The sequence below is a fragment of the Pteropus vampyrus genome, unplaced genomic scaffold (genome assembly GCF_000151845.1).
Source record: "Pteropus vampyrus isolate Shadow unplaced genomic scaffold, Pvam_2.0 Scaffold53, whole genome shotgun sequence".
Classification (NCBI taxonomy): domain Eukaryota; kingdom Metazoa; phylum Chordata; class Mammalia; order Chiroptera; family Pteropodidae; genus Pteropus; species Pteropus vampyrus.
In genome coordinates this window covers 6,493,459-6,506,466 of record NW_011888834.1, presented here as the reverse complement: position 1 = coordinate 6,506,466, position 13,008 = coordinate 6,493,459, and the positions used below count along the sequence as shown (strand labels likewise).

At 33.3% G+C, this 13,008-nt stretch overlaps 1 protein-coding gene across 5 annotated transcripts in view; it reads right to left on the bottom strand.

The window, feature by feature from the left end:
• The window catches only part of PPP2R2A (protein phosphatase 2 regulatory subunit Balpha), a 77,387-nt gene that overhangs the window by 28,093 nt on the left and 36,286 nt on the right, over positions 1-13,008 (bottom strand). For 2 of the 5 annotated variants that reach the window (XM_011360296.2, XM_023530739.1), the window contains exon 3: positions 2,064-2,161. In XM_011360296.2, the coding sequence (XP_011358598.1) occupies positions 2,064-2,161 (98 nt within the window). Of the gene's footprint in view, positions 1-1,087; positions 1,160-2,063; positions 2,162-13,008 lie in introns of those variants that run through there. The other 3 variants (XM_023530738.1, XM_023530740.1, XM_023530741.1) reach the window with 2 other exon arrangements.

Genomic DNA, 13,008 nt, shown 5'->3' with positions numbered 1-13,008 from the left:
TCTTCTCAAAAAGTCAAGTCATTTTGTCATTCCTTCTTATAAACATATATATTTTAGATATTAGCGCTTTAGAACCTTCGGTAAAATTTCAGAAAAAAAGTCACAGAAAATAGTTATTCTCTAAATTCTGGGGCTTTACTTTTCAATATAAGAAAAAATTCAGCAGTTTTAGTCACTTCATGTTCAACCTTTAATTCCAATTCAATATATTATTGACAGGCTTTAGGAAAATACTAAGCTATTACTCTATGTTTTTTGAGCCCCAATTAAAACAAACAGCTCCTTCCATACATGAGTCATTTTTTTTCACATTTAATTGACTTTAATAAATCACATTCTACAGAAGGTGAAAATGACCTCATTCTCAAACAAAATATTTCTAAATTAGCTTTTAGTTAACAACTTAGATTTTAAAATAACATAAAGCCCTCATTAAAAATGCAGACTCTCTCAGACACCCTCAATGTTAAGCCCATGTAGTTATCCTTCAAGATAGAACTGCTTAGACAACAAAATTAATTTTAAGTGTTTTTCTCCAAACGCTTTCCTTAAAAACAAGAGCAAAGTATAGAAAGCCATTGACTTTCAATGTGTATGTGTGTTGCGGGTCGGGGGCGGAGATTCAAAGGCAGAAAATGCCTATGGGAAAGGCAGCTCTCAGTTCTGAATAGCAAAATTAACATCCACATTTTGGTTATCTAACACGAAAGGCATCAACGAACACTGAAAAGATGACACGCCAGAGTTCTGGGTTCTAGTTGTTAGTTCTGTCACTAAGTAATCGAATGATCTCTTAATATCATGACTTTCTCATTTGTAAATATAGAAAATTGTAATGATCTGTAAGGTTCCATTTCAACGCTAAGTATTTCAAGATTCTTATGGTCAAGTTTTGAGCTGCTTCAGAACAGGAACAGAAAACTGATTCTGTACCCCCCCTTCCGACAAGAACATTCTGTCAAGAAAAGCTTGAGTCTTATTTTCATATTTTCTTCCAACCAAAAATAATAAAAGGAGACATATTTAGCGTTTGTGCATCTTCTAATCAGACACTATTAATCATTTCTCTTAAAATTAAATTACCTACCTCACTGGGGTGTTGTGAGGATTAATTCATTAGTGTTTGTAAAGCACTTTTGAGATCCTCAGGTCAAAGGCGCTATAGAAGTGCAAAGTAGTAGTATTATTACTAGATTCTTTGCTTATTTAAGGAATTTCACAATCGTTTAAAATCTAATTCTGTGTTATGATTTAGATATTTATTTGTAAAACCTGCAATTTATCCACATTACTTTTAACTTTTTGAATATATTATAGAGATGGGGCAGGATATTTCAAAAATGATTTTAAAGGTTTAACTCTGATCTACAAGTAGAGAAAGTCTAGTGTGACAAATTTTGGTTAGCATAAAATTTTAGTGAAAACTTCTGTCAGATCTAGAAGTGTGCCTAAGGTTTGTACCCAAAACAAAACCAAACCCACTTTAACTGAAGATTCTGCAATGAGAAATTCCCTTCTTCAAAGAGAAAAGCAAATAATTTTCAAATCAACTATACTTTAAAAGGGGTACTGAGCTTATAAATTACATTACATACATAAACATGCAACTGTCATTTAAAATCTTTATATTTAAATCAGGGTAAGAGTATGTACTCACATCAAAATCATTGAATGGCTTTTTCCCTAAGCTAGCTTCCCACACCTAATTACACAAAGCAAACTGAGAAGAGATCAAAGCAATTTTGCTGTATGGAATTTTAAGAAGAAAAAAAAATGAGGGCCCAGGCTACAAAACCAGTTAATATCTTGCATTATTCCACCACTTTCCAGACCTTTCTCTAACCAAATCTTTTTACAATCAAAGCATGAGGTTTTTAAATCAAAACAATACATACATGTGCACACACACACAAAGCTAAGAGAAACAGAGCTATCTATACACTGCATATTCTGCTTGATAAACTGCTGATATCCTCTGATGAGATATATTCTCTCCAGTGCAATACAAGCTCCAGTCCAAAGAGCAAACTGAGATTTAGATATGTTAAACTTTAAACACTTACCTCCTGCTCCTGTTGAAAGATGACGACTCTACCACCTTTATCTCCTGTTGCTAGTAATTCTCCAGAATGATTAAATTCTACTGTAGAAATTATATCTGCTGTATAATTAAACAAACAAACAAAAATCCCATTAGTTTCTCTTTCCCAATTCACTTGAATTATAGAATTTAGCATGTTTTCCCCACATATTCCAAGTCTATATATCAATCTGCCATCAGAAATAAAGCAAATCTTAAGTTTTCTTGAGTATTTTGGTTCACCAAAAAACAAAACAAAGACTCCCAGAACAAATCAATATGACACTACTTTAACAAAGAGGAATACAATAAATACCAGTGTTTTATTAATATTTCACTAAATTTATGACTGTAAAGAAATCATCAACTTGTAAAACATTCTATAATAGCACCAATAAACATTAATAATCATCTTGCTAATTTTATTTCTTATATACTTTTGATAAGTTCCTTTATGTAAACCAAAAGGCAGCCTCGAAAATTAAGGCAGATATAACTAAAATGGGGGAAAAAATTTAAACGTAAAAATAATTTCAGATAGCATTTTAACAGTCATAATTAATAAATTCATATTACGGCCTCTCAAACAAGTTTGCAAATAGAACACACTTATACCAGAAATGCTTTGTGCTATGCACCTTTAGTATGTACAACTCTTCTTGTGGCTCCCATACACACTGCAGGGGCTACTAGAATCAGTCATGCTGCACCCAAAGTAGGTGCCTAACTTCACAGTCAAGTTCAAATAAAATCATTTTTTTCTCTCTTGCTTTTTGACACCAGAGCCATTTTATTAAGAAAAAAGTCTAAGTTACAGAATTGGGCATTAGGATAAAGCAATTATACTGTACAGTTCACCACTGTTACTAACAAGTTCTTCAAGCAAATGCCAAATTAGGAAAAACTCCATCATATGCATTTTAAACGAATCAGTCAACTTTTTCTATAAGAGAAGGAAGGACTGGTTATCTTCTGATCTACACTGGCTCACTCTAAGAATTTAACAATGTGACTTTATATAATAGAGAACACTATATACCCATAAATTTAACCAGTGCAGCTTTATCAATAATCTGTCCAGCACTGTATTTTATAATTTTCTTTTTAGTGATCTAAGTCCAGCTTGATTTGGGGAAGTTTTCTTTGCTTCCTCCACTGTCTAGGTCCAAGGCATTTTACCTTTCTGAAACTCTCTGAAAACCTACTGAAAGTTACACATGCTCTCCCAAGAAACTGGACCTATTTAAGCGCACTAAGAAATTTGGATACAATTTCAGAGGGTCTGACAGCACCTCACCTCCAGGTTAAAAACCTTAGCCCAGATGGCCCACCACAGTTAGTGGTATCAGGAGGAAATTACTGTTTACACTGCATGCATATGTAACACAAAGGTGTAAAACAATGTATTAGACTACTCTGCAAAACCATATTATCAATAAGAACTTAAAGGTCATTCTATTAGGTGCTCTATACTGCACTGACTTCTGTAGTGAATATTAATAAAAGATATATATAGTCTCTGTATTTAAATCTCAATAAAGTATAGCTAGAGAGAGAAAATAAGTGGGAACTAATAATATATTAGACAGACTATATGGAATCACAGCCTATTTGAATGTTAGGCTCTAAAATTAGGAAATGAGGTAAAATTCAAATGTACTAAAGCCAATCCATTAGACGCCATCACTTTCAAGTTGCAATTCTTATAACTCAAACTCTAGACAATTTTCTCCACAGCACTGATAAATTTGTGGTTTCTCTGGCTAACCCATCAAATAAACTAGTTAATTTGTGCAGCAAAAATCCTATCTTTAACTCTAGAATATGCTCCTGGCTTGGTGAAATGCTCACACCTGACACCAACACCAGATTTATTCTCTTCAATGGAATAATAGGCAGTCTTGGCTCAGTATTTAAATTATTTCATCTTTTTCCCAGGTCCAAATTGTTGCATTCACATAAATTAAAGAAATTACAACTCCTTGTTACGTAGATGTGCTGTTATAGCTAAACTTAATATAATAAAGGCTATGTCAATGATCATGGTATGACCAGACTCAGCTAAACAGTAATGAAAAACATGGGAAAGATGTGCTGCATTAGGGGCTCAATTTCTGATAGGGTGGAAATCTTAATCTTCTAGGTGAGCTGGACAGCAGAAAAACCTACAGGTGATTAAGTCAGCAAAGAGATTATTATAATAAAAGGATTGAGGAGATTTGGGATAAGGAGGGTGATGGTGGGGATTCCACACCTATATTATTCTTAGAAGACAGAACAGGAACAGGTAATAAAGCAGCAGGCACAATATCCCAAAGTACAGAAGATAGTACTGACTCACAGCTAGTTATAATGCAGTCACTGATCATGTGGCGAGAGGGAAAGAAGAGGAAGTATATTGTATGTGTGTGTGAATGGTGGGGAGGAAAAGGGATGTGGACAGAAGAGGGAAAAAAACTAATTTATTGCAAGATTCAACAGGAATAAGACATTTGCTTAAAAAGTGTCACTTCTTATCCCAGGAATAGTTATCTCACAAGGAGAGTTCCAGAGTAAAGTGATGTGATATGTGTTTAGGACTGAATCAGCTTTGTAGCAAGGGTAGAAACCTTAGAGGAATACTTGAGATAGGCCAAGGAATCTCAGAAACAACTGGCCCAAATGTCAAGAAGTGCTGGACATCAGGCAAGACAAGAACCAAAGATTTACACCATAAAAGTTGACCCACATTAAATGCCTGAGGGATAGAAATTTTGGGTGAAAGGCAGACAATTTTCTCTATAGATTTTCTTAAGACACTGGTGACATTATCTGGCCAAAAGCCAATGAACAAAGAGCAATTTTAGTAATAGCCAACCAAGCTGCTACTTAGTAGAACAGTGTAGAGAAATTCTGTGTATGGGAAGGGTAGGTGGACAGACTCATGGCTTTCTTGATGTGACTTTTATACTTCATATATTTAATATAGCCATATTTCAGATAAGTAAATTATTTTCTTGGTTTGTACAATGGAATTTATAGGCACTATGTCATTGTGTTCCTTCATCTTTTCCCCCTCAAAAAAGAAAAAAGAAAACACCATTACTTCTGGATGCTCGGCCATCTGTACAAGTCTGAGACATCATATACATAAGCACCTGTTAAATCTCCAAGTTTATAGATGATGCTTTAAAATTTTTTCTAAGTCATAAAATGCCAAGATCTCATTGGGAATATGACATATAAAAAGGATGAATAAAAGGAAGGAAAACAAATTATGCTTATAGACCATAAAAAACATCCAAGAATAAATTAAGGAGAACACTATGAAACTGAACTTTGAACCATATGTGCCACAGACACTGGTGTGCAAATAACGCATTACAGGTTTGCTTGGATTCTTGCAGAGCAGAGCGCCCAAATCTGTAACCTCAGTATACCTTGATGTGTAAAAGGTGAGGAAGTGTGGCTCTAAAAATAGTGCTCCCACATCATGCTATACCCAAAGTTGGCCAAATACTGGTACCTATGTTTCTGAACATAACATAAATCTATTCCTAGGAAATATTCTTCTAATGCTGATTGCTATACCATTAAAAAAATTACTAAGTAATGATTGCAGAAAGTCTACAATAGCGCTGTTCAAAAGAATTTTCTGTTATGATGGATGAGTCTTGTATCTGCACTGTCCAATACAGAAATCACTAGCAATCTGTGGCTTCTGAATTTTTTAAAAAATTTACTCATATATGCCTAGTGGCCACCATACTGAAAAGCCTAGGTCTAAAACATTTATTTCAGAGTAGACACTGATTTTCACTGCAAAGCCAAGAATGCCAGGACTAAGAGAATTTTGAACCTTTCAACAATGCACTCTGGGTTAAAATGAAACTATCTTAGTTACAGGATTGTAGACTCAAGAACGATCAGGCTGAAAATACAAAGTCGTTTCATGAAAATTTAGAATCCTGGATACCAGAGTTTTAAAACAAACTATTCATGAAAGCTATGAATACTTAAGAAAATTTTGCTCAAGATTAAAGTAACTACTATAACATGCTTTAAAAAGGCAAAGACATTAATCTCACTTTTAGAGCCAGAAGACTGAACTCCAGCCATGGTCCAGTGTAACACATTAACGGGGTCATGTTCTCACAAACCACCAAAACAAAGCCACAAAAACCAAACAAAAAACTTTCTCTTTCAAAGAGGAAAATAAGAATCTTTCCTATGACCAATAAAAACATTATTTTACAATGGGAAAAAAAAAATGCCTATTATAAAAGAAACTTTCACTATAATAAAAAGGAAGGGCTCCCTTTCAGAACATTAGTCAACTGCCCTTCTGTGCATTAAGTAAGTCAACACACAGCAATTTTAGTCACATGCTGACTTCTAAACTGTGCAACATAAAGGCAGCATTTAAAGGCACACTCAAATTTTTGGTAAGAAAAAAACTCACAATGCTTTTGATCTTTGTTGTTAAATTCTATACACTATTAAGAAAAACCAAAAAATTTGTAATGTGTTATATAAAATGGAATTCTTATTTCTTCTAACTCCTTCTTTCTAAACCATCAGCATTGGGTTTCATCCTGAGATGGCAAAATAACTGCTTTCTTTTGGGGGTGGAATGGTGGTCGGTGGTGGTAGTGGGAATGACGACAGCAGTACACATGTACTGCTGGTCTGATTTTCCTTCATCAGGCGCACCACACCATTCCCTTCTTGTTACCTATCTCTATTTCTTATGTGCTATATTATAAACAGAACAGGACACAATCAGACAGCCAAAGATTCAAAATACTCTCAGTAATAAAATCAGATGAGAAGTAATAAATAGTACAAATGGTAGTAATTAACAATAATTACTATATTTTAAATGACCAAATTATTATTAGCTCTGACATTCTCTGAACACTTCAATTCTTTCATTGTGAAACACTTTAACAGGGTTACTCACTGACTTTATAATTCTATTTCAGGACTATGGTCCAAATAAATAATTTGAAAGAAACCAATGAAAGTGAGTACAGAAATGGTTATAACTGCATTACCCATGTAACTAAAAAAGCTGAATGCATTTTAAACATACAATAATTAGGAAATATAAAAGTAACATCTAGTACACAAGTTTGAAAACTAATGCCCATCATCTGTTTTTAGGAATAATGTTTACTGGAATCCAGCCATGTCCATTTTTCAATATAATATCTTTGGCTATAGAGTTGAATAGTTGGGACAGACTGGAAATACTGACTATCTGGCCCTTTACAGAAAATGCTTGTGAACTGCTGCTTCTGTATATTAATAAAATTATATATTAACTAATGTCAAAGCACACACTGTACACACATATATGTACAACTATAACATGCCAAGCACTATGCTGAGTGAGCATTTACATATATTCTCATTTAATCCTAATACTATTATGCTATATATATCATTTTAATTTACACAAGAATACAGTAAAGCACTGAGAGGTTAAATAATTCACCCATCACACCTCTACCCAGTGTGAGAGCCAAAATTCAAATTTAGCAGGTGTGAGCAATCATATGGATAAGGTAGCAGCACAGAATTCTGTAAGTCACTGAATAATGAATAAAGGAATAATGTTTAAGTGTTCAGTTTACTGCATCTTTTTCATTGCTAAAATGCCTGTGTTCAATTAAATACAAACTACAAATTTTATACTATTTACTAATGACCACATTACAACTACTGTGTGTCCCTACTGTCTGTCCCTTTAAGTATTTTTTTCAGTGCCTGCTACATTCAAAACAGTTGGTAATCCACATTCTAAATTCTACCCCTGAAAGAGGTTTATCAGAAAGTGAGATGTAACCACAACAGATGAACAGTTAACCAAGAAAGGATTTAGTGAATGTTTAATAAAACCAAAGAAGGTATATCATAAAGCAAAATAAACAACTACAAAATAAATTCCAAGACATAAAGACTGAGTAAATATGTTAAGATACCCCCTCCTTTTTAAAATGGAAGAAATCAACTGGGAGGAATTGCATATCCATTTTTAACTATCTGAATTACAGATTCCTCAAAGTCCCACTTGAAACAGTTAATATAGCATCCATTGGATGCTGACATCTTCTATCACATTTCTTTTTCTCAATGTGATTAAGGCTTTAAAGCTAAATAGCATAGAAGAAAATTTTAAAGGTTGAAACTCATGAAATACCATAAACATTGCTGCAGCAAATAAACAACTCTAAAAATTCAGACATATCTACCTTATGTGACATAAGACAATATAAATCTCAAGATAATCATGAGGCACACAAAAATTCTATGAATAATCACTGTTCTTAAAATTCTGTGTTCAGAATATTATCTTAAAGGAGACTGGTAAAAAGAGCAAGTGTCTGCAAAGACTTGCTACAACAGCAGTTGCCAGTGTGGTATTCTAGATATGAATGAAACTCATAACCGAAAGAAAATGAACTTATCAAGTTAGCTATATACTGACTCGTATCTTTTTACAAATAATATTTGATTTCCCACAAAATTCTATCAGGTTAATCAGTCTCCTCTCCTTTTTGTTCCATTTCAGTAAAAATAGAGATTAGCAAAGAACACTAAAACTAACTGCATAAACAACGGTATCCAAAAAAGTACCCAATAAAAATGTGCAGTAACTTAGCATTTCCTCTTTCAAAAGGTTTAAGCGAAAGACAAAAGCAAAACTTAAAAATCTGCAATTGGCCTCCTGCTTCTGGCCATGAGGGAGTAAGACAATCTGGATTCATGTTCTTGCAGTCAACGACTAGAAAACAAAAATATAAAACTTTTCAGATAAAAGAGTGTAACACTGTGAACCTGCAGAGAAAGCAAATCCTATATTTGCCCCGGCTTGCTGCCTGGACAGTGCAGTGAGTCAGGAAGAATCTAAACACCGGCCAGCAATCTCACTGAGCTGTGCAGACAGAAACTGGGGTTAGGGGAAAAGTTGAAGCAGCTAGAATTTGCAGGCAGAGTAAGTAGAGAGAGCTCAAGCGATCTAAATAGGGATCACTTAGAATCTTTGATTAATGGATCTGAGGATATGTCATTGAGACTCCACAAGGCCTAGGAAAAGAAACACCAGAAAGCTTATGAAGGCTCAGAATAGTTAGTGCTCCCACCATCCGGAATTGAGAAACCGCATAATTAAGGAGGCATCAGGTAGAGTCCACAGAAGAGTATAACTTTAGTAGTGGAACTATATCAGCACTAAACACTGAATGTTCCACACAAAGCTTAAAAGCAAACTTTAAAAGGATCAAGTTAGTCTCAAGTATCTATGTGCCAGAACAAAATCCTACACGCAACAATGTAAATTCACAATGGCTGGCATCCAATCTAAAATCATCAGGAAAATATGACCCATAACCAGAAGAAAAAACTAAAAAAGAACTAGAAACGACAAAATGATAGAATTAATGTCCTAGCAGACAAGGACCTTAAATGGCTATTGTAAATATTCTCCATATGTTCAAGAATGTAAAATAAATCACGAATGTGATTAGAAATGCAAGACAAAAGATAAAGAAGGAACATTTAAAAATGAAAAATGAACTTCTGCACTGAAAGATACATTGGATAGGATTAATAGATTAGACACTGTGTAGAAAAGATTAAGATAAGAACCTGAAGGCCTAACAGTGGAATCAAAACAAAGTGAAGCAAAGAGAGGAAAAAAAGAACACCTGACTTGCAGGATAACATCACATGTTCTAATATATATTATCACTGCAATCCTGGGAAAAAAGATGGATTATATTTGAAAAACTGACCAGTATATAAGTGTTCAAACACGGTGATACTGTAAGTAAAATAATCAAACCAATATATAATAGTGGCAATTCAAAAACTATCAATAGCCTTGAACTTTGCAAAATCATGAAAAATTCTTTGTAAAATTCCAATATTTCACAGCATAATTTTCCCTTGATTTACACCGTAAACTTCAGTATATACATTAAACCCATGCAAAAAACACTTAATATGTTGAGTTTTAGGCTTAGAAAATAAAAGGTTTTTTTTCAGCACCACAAACATTTGGCAGAATATTCTGAGTTATGAAGGCCATGGGTTAATTTTTTCTTGTTCAAGGTTGTCCTGCAAACTTCCAAATAACAAGCACACTTGAGCCATGACTAGTAAATGCCAAAAATGCCTCTGATCATTGGCAAAATTCAGTAAAAAAGAATTCAATAGTACAAAAGTTTATTTTATATACATGTATATAAAATAAATACGAGGTACAGTGAAGATGGAAAAGTCAAATCTTTATGCTCAAAAATTTTTATGTATCTCAAGGTTACTAGGAATAGAGGAGTTGACAAAAACCATAATTACAAAAGACTGACATATCCTTCTCCATGCCTGATGGATTTTTAAAACGGGGGGCAGGAAAGGGAGAGATATGGGATGAAGGGATAGACACTTGAAAAATATAATTGATAAACGCAGAGGGAACTTTATTATCAATGTAAAAAACATATATTGCTTCCGAAGAGTTATGTAATTTTTAAGAAACTCATACATTGAGCCACAGAGAGTCTCTTGAAGAATTCTAATCGTCTAATTATAAATTTAAAGATCACATTCTCTAACCACGATAAAATTAGCTAAAGAATAATAACGACTGGTTATGCTCAACCACTTGGTAATCTTAAAATGCTAAGGGCAAAAAAATCAGTACTGCAATAAAAATACTTCAAAAAGACTTATAGGAACCTATGTACATAAATATTTAAGACAGCATTGTTGTTAAAAAATGACACAATGGTCACTATAAACCCACTTATAAAAATTGAAATAAAAAACCTGAAATACCACCACCAAGAAATAACATAACCATAGGTGATAACCGAGTTTTAGCAAACTCATTTAAATTGCAAAATATGACATGATTTCTGTAAAATCATTTAATCCCAGATTAATGGATTAATTAAAATAGCTTTACTCTTTTTATTATTCCACAAATAAACTACTTTGTAAAAATAGATAATCATAACTCTTAAAATGAGTCCCATTTCAGAAAACCACTATGGTTTTTTTAGTATATATCCTTCCAAAGTTTTTCCATGTGTACTTCACATGCTTAGAACAAAAATAACAGATCTGATTCTATTGAGAAAGAATGTTTACATTATATCACTGAGTTAAAACAATATTACAAAGCATATTTAATCTTTTTTGTATAATATTAAAACAATCAGCATTATGGAATTAAAGCTTAAGACAGGGAGACCAAGGAACAGATGATTGACAGCTATTAGCATAACAGTAACATCAAAACTGACAACAAATGAATTTCTACAAGGTAAAGAAAGTGATGCAATACCACTACACACACACCTGATTCAAATAACTGAAATTAAAAAAAAAAAAAGGAAAGAAAAAGAAAAAGACAACCCCTAGGGTTGGTATTGAGCAACTGGAACTTTCACACAGGGCTGGTAGGAACGCAACAAGGCACACCTACTTTGGGGGAAAAAACAAAGTTTGGCAGTTTCTTATAAAGTTAAAAAAACAACATGTGACCCGACAATCACATTACTGGATATTTATCCAAGTCAAAAGAAAACTTATATTCACACAAAAATTTGTATGCTAATATTCTTAGCAGCTTTATTTATAATACCAAAAACTGGACACAACTCAAGTCATCCTCAAATGAGGAATGAACAAACAAAATGTGGTATATTCATACAATGAAATACCACTCAGCAATAAAAAGGAACAAACTACTGATATAAGCAATAATATGGATAAAACTCAAAATGTATTATGCTAAGCAAAAGATTCAAAATACATGATTCCATTCAAAATATATGATTCAAATTCCATTCAAATTCAAAATATATGATTCCGTTTATCTGACATTCTGGAAAAGGTACAACTAACTAGAGGGACAGAGAACAACAGATCAGTGGTTCTGGAGAGATGGGACTGCTTTTTATCTTGATTGTAAGTGACTATATCACTGCGTGGTTTTTATCAAAGCTTGAAGAACTATGCTAAAAAGGATGAATTTCACTGTATGTAAATTATAAGAAAACAACTACAAAATCTAGATACTAGAATCTTTTCCCAGACATCCAAAAATCCTAATATGACATGTTTACTTACTGGCTTCACCATGCTTTCCTGCTCTAAAACCTTCAAAGGTCTTCTAAGGAATACCATAAGATTTTGGCTAATCCTGGCATTAAATCCCCTCCATAATTTGAACACTGAAGTAAGTATGTACCATCTTACTTTCTAATACCATAGTATTCACTAGAATCTTTAGGAAGGTTAAATGCTTTCTACCTCCCACATATATACTTATGCCCACCCTCATGCCTCCTTTAGCTTGATGTACTGTCTATCTTGCCTAAAACACATCCTTTCCTCTCCCCATTCTTTTAGACCTTCTGTATGTGGCCCAATGGTGGGGGTAGAGGGAGGGGAAGAAACTCGTATTATATCCCTGGAGAGGTAGTAATACAACAGAAGGACAATGGCTACAAATTTAATAAAATAAAAATGTGATTTACATAAAAACTAAAAAGACAAGTAGACTAGGAAAAATACTTGTATTTCTAAAAACAATTCATACAACATAAGATAATTTGCAGAATAACAATACTGGTAAAATGTAAGGAAATAGCCAGCCAAATCAAATTAAAAAAAAAATTTTTTTTTAAACACTATTTTCTGTCATGTAAACTATAAGAAAAATACAAAGTGTTCAAAAGACTCATATTTACCTACAATGGAGGGAGTATATATTACTCTGGAAAATTATTTCATATTTTACATTAAAAGCCACAATGTATTCATTTCCTTTGAACTGTCAGTTCCAGAAGCCACCCTAGTGAAATAATCAAAAAAATCTTTAATGTATAAAGGTGCTCACTAATATTTTTAAATTATTTGGTGTTAGAGTATGA